This window comes from Mytilus californianus, unplaced genomic scaffold (genome assembly GCF_021869535.1).
Source record: "Mytilus californianus isolate M0D057914Y unplaced genomic scaffold, xbMytCali1.0.p SCAF_7, whole genome shotgun sequence".
Taxonomy (NCBI): Eukaryota; Metazoa; Mollusca; class Bivalvia; order Mytilida; family Mytilidae; genus Mytilus; species Mytilus californianus.
In genome coordinates this window covers 97,295,973-97,320,389 of record NW_026262723.1, presented here as the reverse complement: position 1 = coordinate 97,320,389, position 24,417 = coordinate 97,295,973, and the positions used below count along the sequence as shown (strand labels likewise).

Here is a 24,417-nt window from a genome sequence, read left to right as displayed (position 1 = left end):
CGTTGTACAATCTAAGTTTCTAAGTAAATAACAACTCAACCAATCAGTTAGGACTTAATCAATAATGTTCCCATAGTGCAACATTATTTTTCAAATAGTCCACTACAGATAAGCCAACTAAGTAGGCACATTTTTTCATGTGAATATTAGACATATGTTCTGTATAAAATCAAGTTTTTTCTTTTATGATAAAATATGAAAAGAATTGAACATTTTTTCTTACATTTCCTTGGAGATAAAATTTACGCCCTGCTCCAATGCAAAAGGATGATGACAGAATACCATTCGTCCAGACTGAAGTAGGACATAAATCACTCAATAAATCCCAAAATCTAAAACAAAATATTTTTTATTAATATTAAAAAAATCTCAAAATATTTCAATCAACATTTAATTTATCAATTGTCCTGCACTTCTTATAATTCTAGTGTAATGATTAACGAAGTGATCAATTAAATAAAGTTTTCCATGTATACGTTTTGACAAAATATAGTATATTATCATAATTAGAATATTTCAATAACCTGATAATTTAAATGTTATCATATTCATTGTCCATTATTTTGAAGCAATAAACATTTCTGACTATCAGTTTGTGCCATGAAACAATATAGTCCCAGTATCCAGTAAATCTTATCTGTCAGTGACATTGAACATTTGTCTAACAAAATCCCTAAAAGACTATTATCTCAGTGCTAATGCAAATAACAAACCAAATAAGTAGTGAAGTATCAGTTATGGGTTTTTTCCATGTTAGCCATTTAAAAAACAATAAAGATTACTAACTACTACTACGAGAGTGTTTAACAACCATGGCTGGCTATAAAGCCCTCACACAGTCTGTAAAGATTACCATAACATATGTTAGTTTTTTTGTTGTCGTTATTTTATTAAAAAATAATTTAAGTAATCTTATATATATAAATGCAGATTTTACGGCAAAGTCTGGAATTTTATTTGATCATTTTTTCAGATTGTACCAAATCTAAATCAGATAATAAGAAAAGCCATTTAATGGGCAGGCTGTCACACACCTTGAAACTCACAAATAAATAATCTTTTCCACTTTAGCACACTACTAACCACTTAATAACAACACCTTTCATGTTTTTATCAGTAATGTTTACAAAATTGTGACTTTCCAGCTAATTTTCTCATCAACAGTTTTTCACTTATTTCATCCAAATAGAAATCATTATGTTGATGTGTTAAGTTTTTGGGTCATTGAGATGCTGTTTCATTGTCATAAACCCTTCATACCTTTTAATCTTATTACTGCACTTCACATGCTGTTTTGATCAGTTTAGATCCATTAATAAGGGTTAAAATGAATTTATCAATAGATTTAGGGTTACCTAGGTTTTTTTTGGTCATACATTTAACACAGGCAAAAATTTGTCCACCATTTGGACACAGATTCATAAGTGAGTAATAAAAATACTAAGAAAAATCATGTTCATTGAGTAATTATCATGGTACAAAATGAGTTTTGTCGATTTTAAATGGGTTGGCCTTAAAAATAACCATTACAAATTATTCTTTTTATAGAATTTTGGGTTAACTGATATACGAAATTTTAATTTCTCTCTTAGATTATTCACACCTGTTTTCATTATCAATATAGTTGTCAACACCACAACACTCATACACCCATCCAAAGGCAAATATGGCAACAGACATATTATACTGCCTTATTGCTGTCAATGCCTACAATTTAAAAGTTTCAGCATTTAATTACATAATGTTTTTTGCATGTAAAACAGAAAAAGAAAATCCTATTTTGACTGTGTAGTCAGCATATTGAGGAATTCAAAATTAAAACAAATTTTGAACTAAAGTAATTAATAAATGATATCTTTCTCTTTTCAATTTACATATTGTGCATTTGAATCACCTTACTTTATCACTGATTAATACTAAAAAACCAAAATATATGATAGCTCTCCTCTAAATGGTTATACAATATGTAATCAAAACCTCAATGGAGTTAAATCCACCTCCACCCAAACAACCACGACCAAATACATCTAATCCAACATAAACATCACGAGGTCTGTCTTTAGACATAGCTAGAGCCATGGAACTGAGTAGCTTTTCTGAGTTCCAGTTGTAATTCAGGAAAATACCATCACAAACATCAAAGAACATACTGAAATAACAAACAGAATTAATGTATGTCTAAACTACCAATAATTTTACATGTATTTTTATGTGTAAGGATACATTTTAGGTGCTCTCAAAAAAACAAATAAAATCTTTTTTTACATATCAACAGTCCAAAATGAGCCCAAAATGTTTAAAGTATATATTATAAGATGTCTGCTTTTAGAATAAACATATTGGAAATATCCATTAATACTTAAGTATGAGACAGAATCATATTTAATAAACAGATATAATGCTTTGAGTAGGCTTGCATTCTTTGTTATTATCTAGCATTATCTTAATCAACCAAGGTTTGTTATTGGAAATGCTGAATACTGAGTTAAAAAAAAATTATCTGAATTTTTATTTTGCATTTTCTTCGTTCCTTTTCTTATTTGACTGTGTTAAAAGAAGTGGTATGAGTACTCAGAAAATTAGACAACCCTATCAAATGTTAATGTGACTATCCTAAAGTGAAATAAACTGCTTCGTCGAGCGCAGCTGGATACGACCGCAGAGGTCCAACCCTGAACAGTTGGGGCAAAAATGGAAACAATATTCAAGCTTGATACAGGTCTGAATTTGGATTGAAATTAAATATTTGACACATTATAGGTTTCTGACACAGATAAATGTAGTCAAAAAACTTGAAATTGGTTATATGATTTGAATTGATATTCAATTGAAGATTTCTTGTTATTGTGCAATACACTGTGCTGTTGCGCAATACTTAGTAAATCTGTTTTCAGACTATATACAAAGAAGAAATTTTCTTTTTGTAAAATGTAGTACAATTTAAGAGACATCCATACACTTAAACAAGTTATTGTCTGAAAACTAGAAAAATGCTTGTTTTAGACCCTTTTTGGTCCCTAATTCCTGAACGGTTTCAGAAATTAGCTGAAAAATTAATCCCAACCTTCTACTTGTGGTATTGAACCTTGTGGTACAATTTCAGAGCAATCAAAATACTTATACACAAGTTATTGTCCTGAAACTAGAAAAATGCTTGTTTTACTAGACAAATATCTTCGGACGACGACGACGTGATAGCAATATACAACCCTAAAAAATTTTTGCGGTTGTATAAAAACTAGTTGTTCTCAATTATTACAGTTCTCAATCAGTTTTCTGTTTAGGGAATTTGTGTAGATGGTAGATCTCTGGTTATTTTTTCTGAATTCCTTTGCAACTTATCAAAATTAAAGTCAACTTTGTCTATCATTGAAGACAGCATTTTCATTACTTATTAATACAAATCTTTTGAATCTTTTTTACAAAGGTTTATTTAAAACTACTTGCCAGTTTTTATCATTGAGTGCATCCTGCCACGTAAGTGCTCCCGTATTAATGACACTATCATACCATATCACTTCAGATCCTGGTACAGTCTCATGTAGCTTCACTGTTAGGTATTCCACAAACTTACATAAACAAGGAACCTTTTCTTCCTTAAATACAAAAATAATGTGCACCTCAGAATTGAGGGTTATACCTTGAAAAAACACTTTTTAAAGACGAAGACTGAAATCAATTCCTTTTATAATTATTATAATTACTCTTTTAGCATAGTTGAGTTGAAAATACCATAATTCTAATCAATATTAGAATGGAGACCTGAAAGATGAAAGAGTTCCAAAGCTAAATTATTTTATTATCTCCCCTTGATTATTACAAATCATTATGTATCAAGGCTTGGATATTTACCGAAGCCAAACAAATAAATTTTAATGCAAAATGACTGCAACATTGCCAGCCATATTGTTTTCTAAAATTATGATCAAAAGTATACAATGGTTCAGTTGCAAATAAAAAATGGACTGATCTAAAATAATTGAGACAGGAGCTGAGAAAACAAAAGTTATAAGCATACTTTATCCTTAACTCACATACACTCAAGCTTAAATATGCAAGAATATCGTTTAATAAATTTAAAACAATGCATGACTTGCATTGATTGTAATATTTTAAACTTTTTTGAAAGAAAATTACCACAATTTTATTTTCTATATTTATCAGCCATCCATCAAATCTGTAAAACTGTGTAATTTTGACCATTTGATCTGCAAGTGCTTGGTATGAGGACTCTGATGCTAAAAATTCTTCACATATTTTGTACCCATCATTCCATTCTGTTATCAAAGTTCCTGTAAGAAAAAAGGTAGGTATATAAGTGACAAATTAAATGGCAATTTCACAATATGTAATGTTTTTTAACCTGTTGAATAAAGTTTCAAACGCTAAGCTTTTTGTCCTATTAATCAATAAATAAGAAATTTCATACTTTTGAGTGCCAGCTAGGTCTTTTAACAGATAAAAAAACTTAAAAGCTGGCATGCTAATAATATCAGACAGAACACTGCTTATAATTTTGAAACACTATGAAAGTCCAAACATTTATTTTAAAGGTTTATATAAGTAGTACAGCTGTCAACTGTCATTTTCTACACATCAGTCATATTTATACATAATAAAGAAAAAGTAACAATAAAAGGAAAATTTTGAGGGTTTAACTTACAAGCATTTACTTTTTGATATTTTGTATTTCTCATTAGATTTAACTTGGTGAGAAGTTGCAAATAAATTTATGGATTTTTGAGCAACCAATATTTACCTAAAGATTAACCAATCTTATTTTACCTAACATTTTCACACCATTTCTATGAGCTACATTTAACCATGTGACAAATACATTACCGAACATTTTCATGCCATTTATATGTGCTACATTTATCCATGTGACGGGATACATTACCTAACATTTTCACGCCATTTCTATGTGCTACATTTATCCATGTGACTGGTGGAATGGTGATGAAATGATGACTGAAGTAAACAAATGAATCAATCAGCTGCCAGTGGTAAAAGTTATAGCTTCTCTCATTCTTGTCACCCTGGATAAATCTGTTAAATATAAATAATCAAAATGTCAAAATATGAAAACCTTGAATTATTAGATCAAATATAAATCCTATATAGAATAATTTGTATTATGTCTCTTCCAAGTATACATATATATGATAGTCTTGTATGTTTTTATAATTTTCGTTCATTTATATGTTTCAGAGTTCAGTGTGACGTCCATTTTCAATGAACTAGTAAACATTTTTGTTTAGGGGCCAGCTGAAGCCCGCCTCTGGTGCGGGATTTTCTCGCTGTGTTGAAGACCCATTGGTGGCCTTGGGCTGTTTTATGCTCTTTGGTCGGGTTGTTGTCTCTTTGACACATTCTCTATTTCCATTCTCAATTTTATATATAAGTAACACTATTCTCCTTGGTTAAATTTGGGTTAGTATTAATCATGTTTTGTACAAGAATTGTGAAATAAAAATTGTTCAAACTAATTATATTCCACTTTGATTGGGTATTTTATCAAACATACAAAGTTTACAAATTCCTTATATAACCTGGAGTGATATTCATGACTGCTATTGACCAGTGGACAAATCTAATACTGATTTTTTTTCAATTTCAGGCCCAAGATGAGTCTCTAATTGTACTTTGGAATAACACATTTGTTTTTAAAATGTTCAGTTTTCTAATTAGGCATGTTTTTGAAGAACTTTCTACATAACATTGACATTTTGTGTTCTTTCAATTCTGAACAACTCAATGGTTGGATGCACACACAACATGACCTTGCAGATTCTCTAAAACATTTTCTGATATCTGTTACTAAACAAATACAAACTGATCAGTTTAGTATACAACAAATCATGTATGAATAACTCATCAAAGATGAAAAGATTTTTTTTTTATGCTTTTTTCTACAATGGCACTTTAAAATAAGTTATAAACCTGTCTTCAAGGTATCCTCCCCTCATATCATGACAAACAAGTGTTTTTGGTACTGTTTCATCAGTGTGGGGCCTCTCTCTTAAACATTCTGTACCCTGCTTCATCTTGTTTGGAATACCCTCATCTGTCCAATTTCTTACTTCCTCCAAAGTCTTCAGAGGGTGACATTCCATGTCAGATATTGCCTATTCAAAATATCATTATCATTAATGTAAAAGCATAACGTTTTTCACTTTGCTGTTTTTCCATCTTCATTGTAATTTCTAAAACTAAGGTTTCAACTCCCTCAGGCAAAGTTGATCTTAGATGAATTTGGCTATTTATTTTAGGTATTTTTGTTATATAGCTCTTCAACGGTTTCGGTACTTATACATCCTCGGATTTCAAATATTTGGCTTTGAGCGTTCCTGATGAAGGTAAATCCAGAAAAGCGCTTCGGACGCATGAAATTATTAAACGTGTTGTTTTAAATTTTTTCTAGAAAATCTCATTTACTGCTTACATATCATGTTTTCAGTTGATCTTTTATAATGTTGATGACAAGTACATGACTACAAATGTGTAAAACAAGGAATTATTTGGAAATTTGATAAGAAATATATGACGAAAATTAACCCAATTTAGGAGGCATGGCTAAGGGGGGTTAGTTAGTTCATACTGAAATATCTGTGAAAGTAGAATTAACCTTAGCCATGTGCGCATGACTTATAAACCCTATTTAGTTGGGTTAGTTTTCATCTAACATTTGTTATCAATTTTCCAGAATTCAAAATTATTCCAGAATCAAATAATTTCTTGTTGGAAATACTGACATATTTGAAGTCAAAAGCACCTGTTAGTTGATTTGTTACTTTAGTGTTTTGAGTGAATGAAGTTCTCTCATATTTAGAAAGTGTGAACATTATTTGCATCACATCTATCAGGACATTAGAAGATTACAGTTAATGGGCTGACCTGTATTTGACAAATTGATAAGTTACACAAATGTAATAGTTGTGTCTCTGTATTGCTCTCATGTCAACAATGCATAATACTGACTTAATCAGTGAAATAAGAGGAGTGACCATCATTAAAATTTTGAAATTGAATAAAAGGAGATATAGGGTAAACATCAGAGAAAGCAACCCTGTAACACATGCAAATGAAAACTGGTATATAGAAGACATCTCTGAGTCAATGATGAACAAGGGCCTCCACATTAGTACGAATTCTACATTTTTTAATGTACTTTGAATTGATTTTGTGGGTTTGTATTTTTGTTTTGTTACCCATCTTTAGTTTGTTTTCTGTGTTGTTCTGAATATAGTGATGTTTAAATTTTTGTATTTTTATCTTTTTGTCAAGTGGTAGTCTTTTTTTTTTTTAACTTACCATTATATAGGGAGAAGTGGTAGGATTGCCAATGAGACAATTATCCAACAGATTCCAAATGATGTGGATGTTAGCAACTATAGGTCAACGTACAGCCTAAATTAGCAAAACCTGTACTATATACTTAGTTATAAAAGACCTGACTTGACAAAATAATATTTTCTATGTTTATAGTTTTCTTGTGTATGTATCTTCTTACTCTTTTCTGTTGTACTTTCTATGGTAAATATCTACATGTTCTTACCTGTTGTTCTGACATTTTAAATATCTTGAACAGGGATCTTATCAATCTGTTAACATACAGCATACATGAATACATACACCTATTCCAGGAAACTTGAAGTTGGTAGAATATACTTTACATCTATCCTAAAATCAGAATTTTGAAAAAAAATGCATAAACATCATTTACTGGCAGATATATTCTCCTAACTAATAAAAAAATAAGGATATCTTTTATGATTGCAAATGAGATAACTATTTACCATGTTTACCAAAGACCAAAATACAAGCTAGGATGGGAACAACTACATGTTATTCTCGAAAGTAGGAAAGAAAGTCACAGGACAAAAAGTTACAGACAAAAAGTCAAGGACAAAAAGTCACTGGACAAAAAGTTAAAATTCAGTTTTGAGATTATTTTTTTTACATATTTGAATAAGAAAATATTAATTTAAAAAAAAAACATTTTTGTATTTTTCTTGAAATATATAAAACAATTTTGTAAAAAAAAAATCAATAATGATCAAATAAGTGTTGAGAAAACAATTTGTCAAAGTGGCTTGGTTCTTAAATGGCTTCATGGTGCCAAGAAATATATCCTTTGCATGATTAACATTTGATGAATCTTAATTCATAATGGCTTAGAAATAACAATTTCCTAAACTGTAAAATTAATATAATAAATTGTAATATAAAGAAATCATTTCAAGAACTTTTTCTTGTATATTCGAACAATTATAAACAAATTATTTGTGACTTTCTGTCCTGTGACTTTTAGTCCTGTGACTTTCTGTCCGCTTATAGTTATTCTCATGTACTATAGTGATTTTGTGATTATTAGTCTTGTAGTATATTTTGGAGAGAGTAAAAAACAACACATAATACTGGAATAACCATTTTATCAGTTTATATCAGCAATGTTTGATTAATACCATATTGACAAACCACTAGTATTGTGATCGCCAAGGTAATCATGTAATTCCCTACAATTACATCCCAGCTCCTCTGTTCTACCAGTGTGATCTGAGCTGGATCACCCCTGCCAGATCACCCTAGCTTGAGTTTTCTTTGTTCTGCATGCTTTCCTTAAATTTTGTTCTGTAACATTTTAGCGGGAATGTCAAATCCACAATAAAACTGAGAAATAGTTATACGGAAAAGACTTACGATCAAATTTTGTGTAGAAAAAATCCAGTATCTATGCTGGGAATTGAACTCAAGACCTTTAACATATAGACCCACAAGTCATACCCCTACACCAGGACGACTGGATACAAACTCTCTGTTAATTTAACATATTTAAACATTGTGTGCGTGGCTTATAAACTGCGTACATGTATATATAGTATATTAAAATGATTGTGTGGTGTTCTAAACTAGATTTTATGAAGCGTAAATGGGTTTTTATCTAATCTAGAACAGCTGGGATGTAAAATAGTTATCCATTCGGACTTGGTGTGTCAGTGTAAGATCACCCTCTGGCCTCCGGCCATCGGGGTGATCTTACACTGACACACCGCATCATCATGGGATTACTCTTACTGCCACACTGGGTATAAGTTGCAGTGCTGTCAAGTCTCACGCAAATTGAGACTCCGCACTTTCATGCTTATTTAGTGGCATTTTCCTTTGATCTATTGTTTTTTCTCTTTGATCTTTACAATTTTTGCCAAATCTCACGCATTTGCTTCCTGAAAACTTGACAGCTCTGTATAACTGAAAGTAAAACACATTGAATATTGGCAAATAATTAAGCTTAAAAATTATGTGTTGCTACAAACGGAAGACAAGAAAAGGGGGCTTTGTATTCAACTCGTGCAACTTTCACTGTAGTTAGCAGTATAGTACAGTAATATGATATTGTAGCTTAACTGTGAATACACTATTACTACTGAATAAATTATAAATGACATTAGCAACTATGTCATATCACTGTCACACAAACCATTACCTGATTACATAAGACCAACTACAAAACTTGTTTACCGGTTGTTGACAAATTATAGTTGTCTCCCCTTCTACAGTGAATGGCCAGACTGGTCGTAACTCGAATAATTCTGCGCCTACCTATTAATGTATCAATCGGAGATTAGTCGGAGATCGGCGGAATATAACGACTGACACTATTCGGGTTAGACTGGTCGAGACAAGTTAATATGGATAATTATAAACTATGAAGGTGTGGATAGGGGTTTACAGAATAATGGGCAAAAAATATAAAGAATAGAGAAAAATGGACCAAAAAAATAAAAGAATAGAGAATAATGAGGTGCTACAATATAAAGAATATAGAATAATCGACAAAAAGTATAAAAATAGAGAAAAATGGCCTAAAAAATTAAAGAATATAGAAATGAAGGGGTGACACAGGGGTTTTCATTTCCCAAATCCCTCTTTTTGGGTGAAATTTTTCCCACTTCCCAAATTTTTTAGACCATTTTTCCCACTTTCCACTTTTGTTCCAATTCTCCCAAATCCCAGATTTTGGTTTTCCATAGTGCCCTATTTGGAGCCATCCAGACTGAGCTGTTTTCTTGTCTTGTTTGCTCTTTAGTATGTACAGAACTTATGAATAAACACATATTTGCCTTACTGGTCCAGATTCTTACTACAACCTCAAGAAACAATGTCATTTAAGGCTTTTGTGAAAAAAATAATAGGAAAGAAACCACCAAAGGTGATAAAGCACTCCTGGATGACTATGAAAATAAATGCCTTCAATGCTTAAAGCAACGCCCGTTTACTGATTTAACAGAACACAAAACTTAACTGAACACAAAACCGACAGAACACAAAACCCAAAGCAGGGAATCTTCATCGTATCAGGCACAAAGTGTGATACAATTGATGAACAATTGTTAATTGAGGAACAAGAATTACTGGTGTACAAGCATGACCAATAATGATTCCAATTGGTACGTTGAATGATACTACTGTCTGTTGAAGTATGGAATTTAATCAACAATAAAAAACATAGAAAATGCCACCTAAATATATGCAAAACCATGGAACAAACACCTTTTAGATCGGACGAAGTTTGTGAATTCTCCAGGAATCCCCTCTGTAACACTATATTTACTGTATGGCAATTAGCATAGACCATGTGGTGAAGGAACTATCTCTGAATGCGAAGCTAAATGTGAATTAAAATGAAACACTGTTAGTTTTTTCTAAAATTCTTTACGAGGAACTTATTGACTCTTATTAGAAAACCCCTGTACAAAAAAGCAGTAAATTCAAACACGACGAAGACAGCAACACAGATGTGGAGATATAACAATCTTCCGGGACAAGATAATATATAAAGTGATCTTAAATAATAAATTTTAAAAAGCATTGATTGATGATCATTGATTATTTTTTTAAGCAAAATAGTCTTTTAAATAACTTGGTGTCCGTCTTTGTCGTGTCTTGGAAGATTGTATTATCCCCATAACTGCGTTGATGTCTTCATCCTGTTCGTCTCCACTGTTGTTTTTGCCCTGGGGTTTATACTGAATTCAGATATAGTTCCTTCACCACATGGTCTATGCTAATTGTCATACAGTTAATAGTTTTACAATTAAAGGGGTTTCCTGGAGAATTAACAAACATATCCCCACGTACATCGTCCGATCCAACAGGTGTTTCTATAGTGGTTTTGCATATGATTAAATCGCATATCCTTCTTTCGTTATAGATTCCACACTTCAACAGACAGAAGTAACAATGTTCAAGTTGGAAACATTATATTTGATGCTTGTTCACCAGTTTCTTTTTCATCAATCAACAATTTTTAAAAGTCAATTGTATCAACACGTTGTTTCTCTTTCTGATATGCATACAATGGAAGTGTTCCTGCTTTGAATTTGGTGTTCTGTTGTTTAATAGAGAGTTGTTTTACGATTTGCAGATATTTCTTCCTATAATCATCCAAGAGTGTTCTATCAGCTTGAGTGATTTTGATTTCTTTGATTATTGGCATTTTCACAACTGCCTTAAAAGGCACCAATCCTTCAGGGCGTTCGTATTAAGAACCTGCATTCGTGAAGTATAGATATGGCAAAGATGTGGTTTCTGTACATGCTGAAGAGAACGAAACAGCAAACTCAAAAATATAGATCTATATACACTATGCTGTATTCGATTCCATGACAGGGGACAACCACCAACCAGACACATCATGACCATTCATGCATTTTCACCATTCTTTTTTTTTTGTGGGTTTTTCCACATCCCACATTATGGTCATATCCCACTTCCTTCTTTTTCCCAGATCCCACTTTTTTTTACCCCCTATATCCCACATCCCAAAAGTGTATCACCCCCTAATAACTGTCCCACTAAAATTAAGTGATCTATAATAAGTAAGTTTAATAGATCATAATAAGCAAGGAATGGATTTGTATAGTAAGAATCCTTGTAATAAGTAAGTAACTTTTATTCCTATTCGCAACAGTCATATGTACACTTTTTAAACAATAAACACGAGCTTATGAAAGCCCTTACAACCGACTATAACATTTAAACAAAACATCACAATAACGGCAAAGTTTCATCGAAGTTTGTCTTCAATCATTATAGACATAAGCATACATACACGTGCATACATAACTATCACATAAGATTAACACACATTAGCGTCAAATAGAATAAGCATACATAAGCATCAGATTTAAATAGAGAAGCATACGGACTAAAAGTACTTTTAAAATGTCTCATGAACACGTAAATAATAATATAAAACAAGACATAAAGCACTTTTATGCGAAGCATCATGCAACCACAAGACATAAATCACTCATTATAAGCGTCATATAGCATGAAATGTAGCCAATAAGCATGTATCGTAAAGCAGATAGCAACAATGTAAAGCAGGTATAGCTGATATCAGGAATATAATTATGTCATGAGACAGAAATGTTTGGTATTTGCTGGTACTGCAGAAAAAAATTTGTCCACCATACCAGCTAGATATGGTCGAACGAAGCCATATTTCTGGACTCATTTGGGATTGAATTCCAAAATCTTTGTCTGCACTGTATGTAAACTATAGGATAATCCCTGGTTAAGAACATGTTTTATATTATTTCTTCACAATTAAGAACCATCAAATCCTACAATTTCATTGGTCGGAATTTTTTTTATCTAGTCAGTTATAATTGGCTTTGAACAGGCTTCAGTTACTGCGAGTACTCTTATTTCTGTGCTTTGTTTTTATTGTTTTATGTTAGTTGTTTTTGTGTCTCGTACCGATCTTTTGAGTTGAGCCAATTGCCTCTGAATTTTAGTTTGTTCTTATGTTGTGTTGTTACACCACTGTCTGATGCGGGTTAGCAGGTGACCTATAGCTGCTTACGTTTACGTTCTTTGGACTGTGGTGAATAGTTGTCTTATTAACCACCTTACCAAATCTCTTAATTTTATATATCAATTTACACATTCTAAAAAACTATGGGACGAGATAACCTCTATCTTTTTATAAAAGCTTTTGGGCTCTTTTAGGTCCCGATTCTTTTATATGACTGTAAAACTAAGGCAGTTGACGTTTTTAACACTTTATAAATTTCGTGCGTTAGAAGCGCTTTTCTAGATTTACTTTCATCAAGAACGTTCAAACCAACACAGATTGAAAGCCAGGGATGTATAAATATGAAAAAAACGTTGTTAGGAGTTTTATGACCAAAATCAATCTTAAATCTTAAAAGAATACCGAAATTCCTCTAAAGTCAAATTTGTCTGAGGGACTTGGAACTTTAGTTTCTACTTATTTTCATACTTTATCAACGGGGAATTTTGTTATAAATCATGCCAGAGCCATAGTTTAAAGATAAGAAATCAGGTAAATGACAGTTAAACTTTGATAAGTGAACGACGCAAATAAGGACAATATTGAAGAACAATGAAGTGGACTTTTTTTACCCTTATCAGTCAGTTATACAGACTTTTTTCTAAACGCCTTCACATATTGAGCTTATGTCTAGTATGAGTCTACTATGATGAGTTACAGACTGAGTTTATGTTTGGTTCCGCTCCGCTGTTTTTTGCCGAAATTATTGACTTTGGACTTTGAAATTTTCATGAAAATAACAGTTATATGGATTTTTTTTCTAAAACCCTTCACATGTTGAACTGATTTTGAGTATGTGAGTCTACTATGATGAGTTACAGATGGAGTTTACGTTTGGTTCCACTCCACTGATTTTTGTCGAAATTTAGGGCTTTGGACTTTGAAAATTTTGTGGAAATAACAGTTCTATAGATTTTTTTTGTAAACACCTTCACATTTTGAACTGATTTTTAGTATGTGAGTTAACTATGATGAGTCACAGATCGTGTTTACGTTTGGTTTCACTCTGCTGATTTTTGTTGAAATTACTGACTTTGGACTTTGAAAATTTCATGACAATAACAGTTATACAGACTTATTCTCTAAACCACTTCACATATTGAGCTGATTTTTAGTATGTGAGTCTACTATGATGAGTAACAGATCAAGTTTACGTTTGGTTCTGCTCCGCTGATTTTTGCCAAAATTACAGACGTTGGACTTTTTAAAATTTACACTCCTAAAAATGGCTTCAAGCTTTTTTTGCTATTGGGGCCATTCGTGTTATTCTGACACATCTACTTTTTGAATGATATACAGATACAGAAAGTATTAAGCAACAGAAAACCACAACTGCATGTACTTGAAATTGAAGGTTTTTTTGTCAACTGTAACATCTGGTACCTTTTAGATCTGGCATATGTCTACTTAATGTTCACTAAAGAATAACACTTTCTGTGTTGGGCTTTTATAGGACAAGCCTCTACCCAAAATCCTGATTTTTGGCTTTAATCGTTTTCAATACTTTCAGAAGGTAAGCTGTTTGATGGTGATTTCAGAATTCAAGCATTTTAAATAAAATATGAACAGATAAGAGAGATTCTCCTTTATTCCCCTGAATTATGAATAGAGCTGTGTTAGACAACATATTGTCTTCAATTGGAGCAGAATGGTATAGTATGATACTATATAGTAAAATTTATATGGCCACTAGAAATGACAAGTTACTAAGAATTTAACAGATTCTGCTTTAAAGATAACCACTAACAAAGCCTTGGATTGATACATAACAATGTGGTAGGATTAGTTTATTGAACAGTTAGAAATTCCCCATATCTTCCACAGTTGAACCATGTTAATGTAAGTACTAATATCAAAGGAATCTATCTTCAGCAAATTATTTGACTATTATAGCGTTTTTAATCCCTCTACAAAAAATTATATTAAATAAGATACAAAATTACTAGGAATGTTCTATATTTACATTAAATTTTTCAGATTTTTCAAGATTTGTAACAAGTCCAATATTCAAAACAGCCTGAACACTGATAATAAATGATGTTCTCTCAGCCTTTTGATTTTCAAGAAAATAATAAGTTGAAGCTGCTCTTCCAAGATATATATTGTCTAGGTACACAATGTAGTAACTGACATCTGATGGATTGCTACACTCCCATGATACTGCTATGATACTGTCAGCTTGTGTTGAGATTTCTATGTTGGAAATGCTTGGAATTCTGAGTTGAGATAATGGAAACAACTGTGGAAAAAAGAACATTCTTGTAATTCATGCACTTAGCTGGTGGCAAAGAAGAGAAAAAAATAATCCCAATTAAATTGTCATTCTGCACAATTTTCAAGCTGTTAGCTCTTACTGTTACCAAATAGGTGTGGAGTGAGAACATCCATTTTGTTTGCTTGTTTGCTACATATCACTAGATTTTTACTTCCAATGAACAACAGGACTGGTGTTACTGGTTGTGTTGCTAAATGTTTATTTTAGTTCTGTTTATTTTCTCCCATGCTGTTCTTTATTTTCTTTGACTTATCCTTTTGTTTAACCCCTTGATATCCTCTTTTTATACCCCACAGAACAAAGGGTATAATGTTTTTGACCCATCCGTCCGTCAGTCCGTCAGTCCTGTTCTTGTCATCGCAACTCCTCTGAAACCACACAACAGAATTTCATGAAACTTTGCAGATAGTAAGGACATACTATGTAGATGTGCACATCGACAGGAAATTATAATTCAATTTTTTTCTAGAAGTTATACCCGTTGAGCATATAATTTTGGCCTATATATACTTCTGCAACAGTTTATCATCGCAAATTCTCTGAATACACACAACAGAATTTCATGAAACCTTGTAGATTATAAGGACATAATATGTTTATGTGCATATCACCCAGAAATATTTATCAGTTGACTTTTGTAGGAGTTATGAGTCTATGAACTTAAGAATCTAGTGAGATTTTGTTTGCCCAGTGACAACGTGGGGTCGTAGGGTATGTGAGCTTGCTCATAAAGGGTCCTTAATTTCTGGAGTATCTTGACACTTTCTTTATTGTGTCATTGTAAAATGACATTAATTATAGCATTTATAATAACAATTATGTAATTTTCAAACCAACTTACAACAAAAGCTACTGGTAACTCATGTTTTGCCTTAAACATATATAGTCACATATAATTACACTGTAGCAATAAGCAGGATATTCCAGTTTAATGAAATTGCATACTCGTCCCTAATATGAATTATTACCTGTATTTGACCTATATTAATGATTTCCTTTTGAGAGGATTTGGATGATAATCCACACATTATTGAGGTTAATGAAAAGTCTTCTATCTGTTCCTTATCCAGTATATACCACCTGTAAAAAAAAGTAAACAGTAAGTTAGATAAAACAGATATTTTTATATATATATATATATATGTTTGATTGAACCATAAATTCCTTTAGACAAAAAGACATGTTTGTAAAGATTCTTTGGCTTGTAAAGATTCTTTGGCCTCTATGACTGAGTGGTTTGAGTAGTTCATCTACTGTATCACTAGCCTGCCAACACTGAGGTGTATTAAAACCCCTAACATGGTAGGTGCGTTCAACTATAATCTTAATTGACTAGGATTATCAGTTTTTATGTCGGTGATCAGTAGTTCTTTCTAGCTTCCTCCACCAATAAAAACTGACCGTCAAGATATAGCCATTAGTGCTGAAAGCGGTGTTTAACACCAACAATCAATTAAATCATTTAAAGATACTAATATGCTTAACATATCTAATGATTTGATGTGTGCTGATGTACTGTCCAGTTTTTTAGTGACTCATGTATACTTGTTATGCATTCAAATATCATAGCATATTCATAGTAACAAGTATAAAGTTATAACTGTTAACAGATGTTCCGCTCATTGATTGAGAGAAAGAAAAAAATGGGTGCCATGTATGTTCTGTCTTGTATTTTAAGGGGTGAGAAATGCATTATGGAAAAGGACGGATGGAAGCTTAAACATATTTCTCAATTATTTTTTTTTTTTTGAGAGCATAAAATCTTTGCAATTTTATTTACCGTAGTAATATTGCTATAGTAATTATACAACCCATCAATTTCAACAACAAAAAATGTGTGTATACATATAAATTGTACCTAGAAGTCCAATCACAATCCTTTGCTGGAAGACAAATCTGATTAAGACATTCCTTCAGTACATTCTCAACAGGCTGGGGATTTATAATCACTTTACCACTTAGTCTTGGCTTCTTCTTTTCGATAGAATCATTAGTTGTGTCACTATCTCTAATGTTTGGTAGCTGCACTTTCTGTTCAGTTTGGGACAAAAATATAAAACTTTTCTTTTCATTTTGTCTTTGACTTTCTATTTCTAGAAATACTTCATTATCTCCCTTAGTTTTGTAAGTGTAACTCACAATGTAAGACTTGTTAGGTTTACAGTCAAGGTCAAATAATCTACAATGGAAAAAATTTTTTAATGCATGTATCTTAATAAAGACATTCCAGAAAATTTTGCATTATAAGAAACATTTATTTATCTTGCTTGAAATTTAACATAATGAGATTGATTGATTAAAAGCTGCTAAATCATCAAGCACATTACATGCATATTCAGGATGACATAAAGACATTTCTAACAACAAAAAATTATTTGCATTTAAAAAATATATTTATTTCAAGAAATAAAAGTGAAAATGTATGATAACAAAATTCATATGCGAAATGCATATTTGAAACTATAGATCTGGAAAGTTTCAAGTAAACTATAAATTACTGACATGACAACAGTGTGTATCTGTGCTCTCTTTAAATATGCAAATCTGTATAAGCTCACATATCCGATGCCCTTAAATCAATAAAAAAAAATGGATGTCACAGGGTTTACATTTTGAATTTTTATGAAAATGAAATTCGTTGAAGGTCTTGATAAGGAATGATGAAAAAGGTTCTTGAGGTGAGGAACTGATATATTTAAATTTCTGCTTGTGAAGGATGAGGTTGGAATAAAGTGCCTTCAAAAACCCCATCAATTATTTCCTGGAATAGGCCTAACAATAACCCTTCAATTGAGTTTGAAGGATACCTGACAATAAAACAAAGTCTATCTAAATGACACAGTTAGGAATGAGATTTTTGTAAGTTCTATATACAATCTTCATCATTTCCTAATTTTTATAAAAATGGTCTTTGATTCAAGGAACAAGTGATAGTAACATCCTTAATAACTTTTTGCAGTGGACACATGCTATCACCGAGATTACCAGGTACACAGTTTTGAAACTTAAAAAAAAAATGTGGATAGTGTCCACATGTGGACACAGATGATGTCCCTGCTTGCATAGCATATAGTTATAAAGGGACATAACTCGAGAATGGTAAAAGTGTCGCCACCAAATTTCGAACTTAATCTGTATTATGTAGTAATAAGCATTGTGTATAAGTTTCATAACATTTGGTTGAGGCAAACTAAAGTTAGAAAACGGAAACAAAAAATTAGTACTTGATCTTAGTTTTGTGGTAATGAATATTGTGTATAGGTTTCATAATGTTTGGTTGGGGCAAACTGAAGCTACAGAATGGAAACTAAAAATTTTGCAATCTTTCGATTTATAAAGGGGCATAACTCAATAATGGTTAAAGTGACACTACCCAAATTCAACTTGATCTGTGTTTTATCAGTGGAAATCAAAATTAAACATTGCATTGTTTAAAGCATTGATTGTAGTTGATTCAACTATAATCATGGACAAAGGAAGATAACTCCAATTTTAAAAATAACTTGATATTTAGAAGAAAATAAAAATTTTGCAATTTTTCCATTTATAAAGGGCATAACTCTAGAACAGTAAAAGTGACGCCACCAAAATTCAAACTTGATCTGTTTTTTGTGGTAATAAGCATTGTGTACAAGTTTCATAACAGTTGGTTGAGGCAAACTTAAGTTAGAGAACAGAAACTAAAAATTTTGCAATTTTTCCATTTATAAAGGGGCATAACTCTAGAACGGTAAAAGTGATGCCACCAATATTAAAACTTGATCTGTGTTTTGTGGTATTAAGCATTGTGTATAAGTTTCATAACATTTGGTTGAGGCAAACTTAAGTTAGAGAACGGAAACTAAAAATTTTGCAATTTTTCCATTTATAAAGGGGCATAACTCTAGAACAGTGACGCCACCAAAATTCAAACTTGATCTGTGTTTTGTTGTAATAAGCATTGTGTATTAGTTTCATAACATTTGGTTGAGGCAAACTCAAGTTAGAGAACGGAAACCAATTTTGGGACGTACGTATGTACGTACGTACAGACGTACGTACGTACAGACGGACAAGGGTAAAACTTAATGACCCCACTGCTATGGCTGGGGCATAAAAATCAACATTTTTTGTTCAATATACAAACTTTCAAAACTGAATTATTTGTTTTGATGAGTAACAACAGTCAAAAAAGGTCAAGTTATTCCATCTCATTTATTATCCCTTATAATTAGTATTTAAACTCCAGTGAAACCAAAAGGTGTTATAATAAAACTTATTCTGAAATACTAGAAATTGATGTTTGAAGTATATAAAATCACTTGGTGTTTTTAAATTATATCCTGCATTATCAATTTAAAAAAAATATGGATCTAAAACTGACCAATCTGGTCCTATTAAAGGTCATTTTACATTCAATGACCAGTATCCACTAATGAAAGACCAAATCTAGGAATTAAAACAAGTTATACCTGAATAACTGTGGAATTCCAGTAGATGGTAGCTCTCCGTTGTAACTAAAACAACATCCTCCTAAATATGCACATTTAAAACAGGGCTCCAGAGCAAGGTTTTCCTGAGGAGCTATCACTATCTGTTTCCTCCTATAATATGGCTGAAGCTCTTGTAAACTTAAATTATACCAAGGATTCTCATTACAGACCTACAATGAATTCATTCAATTAAGTATAAAATCATATTTGTTCATTTATAGCATGCAGTTATATATCAGAAATTTAAATTTAAAACTATAAATACAATGGCTGCCTAAAAAATGTTTTGTTGACCAAACAATATTTCAATATTGAAGTTGTTTTCGTATGATTACACCAATTCAGAAAAAAAATTTAAACATTGAATAATGTTTTTGCACAATCGAAGTGTTCTTGTAAATGAAAACTCAACTTATCAGTTTTGACCTAATCAATGATATTCACATAGTCCACTACAGATGGTATATTTTTATTGTGTGAATAATAGACATATGATCTCAACTTCTGTATAAAATCAAGTTTTATCTTTTATGATAAAAAGTGAAAAGAATTAAACATTTTTCTTACATTTCCTTGGACATAAAATTTACGCCCTGCTCCGATGCAAAATGATGATGACAGAATACCATTCGTCCAGACTGAAGTAGGACATAAATCACTCAATAAATCCCAAAATCTAAAACAAAATAGTTTTATTAATATTAAAAAAAAACTCTCAAAATATTTCAATCAACATTTAATTTATCAATTGTCCTGCACTTCTTATAATTCTAGTGTGCTGATTAAAGAAGTGATCAATGAAATAAAGATTTTATATGTATATAGAGTTGACAAAAATTGGTCTAGAATATTTCAAATCCTGATGATTTAAATGTTATTGTATTCATTGTCCATTATTTTGAAGCAATAAACATTTCTGACTATCAAGTTTGTGCCATGAAACAATAAAGTCCCAGTATCCAGTACATAAATCTTATCTGTCAGTGACATTGAACATTTGTCTAACAAAATCCCTAAAAGACTATTATCTCTGTGCTAATGCAAATAACAAACCAAATAAGTAGTGAAGTATCATTTATGGGTTTTTTCCATGTTAGCCATTTAAAATACAATAAAGATTACTAACTACTACTACGGGAGTGTTTAACGACCATGGCTGGCTATAAAGCCCTTGCACAGTCTGTAAAGATTATTAACTGCTACCACAGGAGTGTTTAACGACCATGGCTGGCTATAAAGCCCTCGCACAGTCTGTAAAGATTACTAACTACTACTACAGGAGTGTTTAACGACCATGGCTGGCTATTAAGCCCTCGCACAATCTGTAATGATTACTAACTACTACTACGAGAGTGTTTAACGACCATGGCTGGCTATAAAGCCCTCGCACAGTCTGTAAAGATTACTAACTACTACTATGAGAGTGTTTAACAACCATGGCTGGCTATAAAGCACTTGCACAGTCTGTAAAGATTACCGTAACATGTGTTAGTTTTTTGTTGTTGTAATTTTATAAAAAGTAATTTAAGTAATCTTATATATAAATGTAGATTTTACGGCAAAGTCTGGAATTGTATTTGAGAATTTTTTCAGATCATACCAAATCTAAATCAGATAATAATAAAAGCAATTTAATGTATCCATTTAATGGGCAGGCTGTCACACACCTTGAAACTCACAAATAAATAATCTTTTCCTCTTTAAAGAAGACTTTTTTGTTAAATAAACTGAATGTGACTTTTTTCCTTTGTAATACTGGTTATTTCAAGCATTCCTGTCAAGTTTTGTCATAATCAGTTCAATAGTTTGAGAAAAATATAGTATAATGTAAGACGACATCTACAGTGTTTCGAGCAAAATTTCTTCGAAAAATCCAAACCAAGCCGCATCATGATAGAATATAGTGTGGACCAATAAATGATCAAATATTTATCTCATCTGCCTACAAAAAATTGATTGATACAAAAGATGACTTTAGGATGATAAATACTACTAATGGACATCTTTGTCTTCCTTATAAGGTCTCTTTTGGTCCATTTATACCTCTCATTTCCTCAAAATTTCTACTTTTTAGGCCAATAAATAAAATTTTTGGGGTAACTTTCACTCATTTATGATAGAAATGTTATAATGAATGATTAATTGAAGTATTCAAGCTGAATGAACTATCCGTATAAAAGTTTACTGTCTCCAAGGAGGTTTCAATAAGTCCTTACGTAAAACTTAAATTTACGCCGTGTTCCAGAGAGGGACATAAAAAGCTTCTCTTTTGGTGAATAATTTGTTGTTACTGCTTTAAAAATAATTTCATTTACTTAAAACTATATAGTTTTTAAAGTATTTCTTAGGAAAATTTTTCTAGTATAACAGAATATAAGAAATAAGGAGAAAAGGCTCCCCAAAACTCTAAGTATGGCTTGTTCTGTCAACTAATATTCAGGGTAAAGTCCTATTTCAAGGAAATTTTCTCATAAAATGTGTTTTGGAGACTCAATCCACTCAGAATATTTCATTATTTGTAATATTTCACTTAAATAGCAAGAAATTTTAACACATGAGAGTACTCACTAGGTCAAAGGTGCATGTACAGCTTCCCATATTAGGTGTAATACCACCATTGATTTTCCCCTATTAGTCTTTGTTAAATTTGCACTTTTCAAAAAATTGTGCAGAATTTATCATTGTTTCAAATAAAGAAATACTTGGCATGAGTGAAGTTTTATCCTGTCCAGTACTATAGAAAAAATTTCACATAACATTTCATTGCATATAAGAAAATAACCATCACTGGAAGTTAACCAATCAAATTTTCCCCCTTTTTTAACCTGTGTACAAGCTTTAGTAACCATGTAACCTCAAGTTTCCAAAATATTCTATAGAAACCCCAAATAAAAAAAATAATGGTGCTTTGAAATACCCAAAGTATATGTTTATGACCCAGAAATGTTTTACTGCAATGAAATGTAGGATCAATTACCTACAACTGTCAAATTCAAGGGAATATTTTTTTTCGACCTATTTTCGTATGCAACCGGATGTGACGTACTATGATTTGGTGGTATTACACCTTTAGCACACTACTAACCACTTAATAACAACACCTTTCATGTTTTTTATCATTAATGTTTACAAAATTGTGACTTTCCAGCTAATTTTGTAATCAACAGTTTTTCACTTATTTCATCCAAATAGCAATCATAATGTTGATGTGTTAAGTTTTTGGGTCATTGAGATGCTGTTTCATTGTCATAAACCCTTCATACCTTTTAATCTTATTACTGCACTTCACATGCTGTTTTGATCAGTTTAGATCCATTAATAAGGGTTACAATTAATTTATGAAAAGATTTGGGGTTACCTCGGTTATTTTTTGTCATACATCTAACACAGGCGAAAATGTGTCCACCATTTGGACACAGAGCCATAAGTGAGTAATAAAAATACTAAGACAAATCATGTTCATCGAGTAATTATCATGGTACAAAATGTGTTTTGTCGATTTTAATTGGGTTGCCCTAAAAAATAACCATTTAAAATCATTCTGTTTATAGAATTTTGGGTTGACTGATATACAAAATTTTAATTTCTCTCTTGATTATTCATACCTGTTTTCATTATCAATATAGTTGTCAACGCCACAACACTCATACACACATCCAAAGGCAAATATGGCAACAGACATATTATACTGCCTTATTGCTGTCAATGCCTACAATTTAAAAGTTTCAGCATTTAATTACATAATGTTTTTTGCATGTAAAACAGAAAAAAAAAAATCCTATTTTGACTGTGTAGTCAGCATATTGAGGAATTCAAAATTAAAACAAATTTTGAACTAAAGTAAATAATAAAGGATATCTTTCTCTTTTCAATTTACATATTGTGCATTTGAATCACCTTACTTTATCACTGATTAATACTAAAAAACCAAAATATATGATAGCTCTCCTCTAAATGGTTATACAATATGTAATCAAAACCTCAATGGAGTTAAATCCACCTCCACCCAAACAACCACGACCAAATACATCTAATCAAACATAAACATCACGAGGTCTTTCTTTAGACATAGCTAGAGCCATGGAACTGAGTAGCTTTTCTGAGTTCCATTTGTAATTCAGAAAAATACCATCACAAACATTGAAGAACATACTGAAATACCAAACAACTTAATGTATGTCTAAACTACCAATAATTTTACATGCATTTTTATGTGTAAGGATACATTTTGAAGCTCTCAGAAAAACTAGCAAAATCATTTTTTACATATCAACAGTCCAAAACGAGCCCAAAATGTTTAAAATAGATATTATAAGATGTCTGCTTTTAGAATAAACATATTGGAAATATCCATTAATACTTAAGTATGAGACAGAATCATAATCAATAAATATCCATTAATACTTAAGTATGAGACAAAATCATATTTAATAAACAGATATAATGCTTTGAGTAGGCTTGCATTCTTTGTGATATTATCTAGCATTATCTTTATCAACTCAAGTTTTGTTATTGGAAATGCTGATAATACTGAGTTAAAAAAAATTATCTGAATTTTTATTTTGCATTTTCTTCGTTCCTTTTCTTATTTGACTGTGTTAAAAAGAAGAGAAAAATAGTCAACCCTGTCAAATGTTAATGTGACTATCCTAAGTGAAAAAACTAGTTGTTCTCAATTATTACAGTTCTCAATCAGTTTTCTGTTTAGGGAATTTTGTGTAGACAGTACATGTAGATCTTTGGTTATTTTTGCTGAATTCCTTTGCAACTTATAAAGATTAAAGTCGACTTTGTCTATCATTGAA

General features: G+C 31.4%; 1 protein-coding gene across 7 annotated transcripts in view; it reads right to left on the bottom strand.

The window, feature by feature from the left end:
* The window catches only part of LOC127708815 (cytosolic endo-beta-N-acetylglucosaminidase-like), a 36,754-nt gene that overhangs the window by 5,382 nt on the left and 6,955 nt on the right, over window positions 1–24,417 (bottom strand). For 2 of the 7 annotated variants that reach the window (XM_052213960.1, XM_052213957.1), the window contains exons 3-9: window positions 5,944–6,128; window positions 4,901–5,049; window positions 4,138–4,292; window positions 3,448–3,596; window positions 1,978–2,149; window positions 1,604–1,707; window positions 224–332 (exon numbers count right to left, since the gene is read on the bottom strand). In XM_052213960.1, the coding sequence (XP_052069920.1) occupies window positions 224–332; window positions 1,604–1,707; window positions 1,978–2,149; window positions 3,448–3,596; window positions 4,138–4,292; window positions 4,901–5,049; window positions 5,944–6,128 (1,023 nt within the window). Of the gene's footprint in view, window positions 1–223; window positions 333–1,603; window positions 1,708–1,977; window positions 2,150–3,447; window positions 3,597–4,137; window positions 4,293–4,900; window positions 5,050–5,943; window positions 6,129–7,558; window positions 7,684–9,487; window positions 9,612–24,417 lie in introns of those variants that run through there. The other 5 variants (XM_052213962.1, XM_052213961.1, XM_052213959.1 and 2 more) reach the window with 4 other exon arrangements.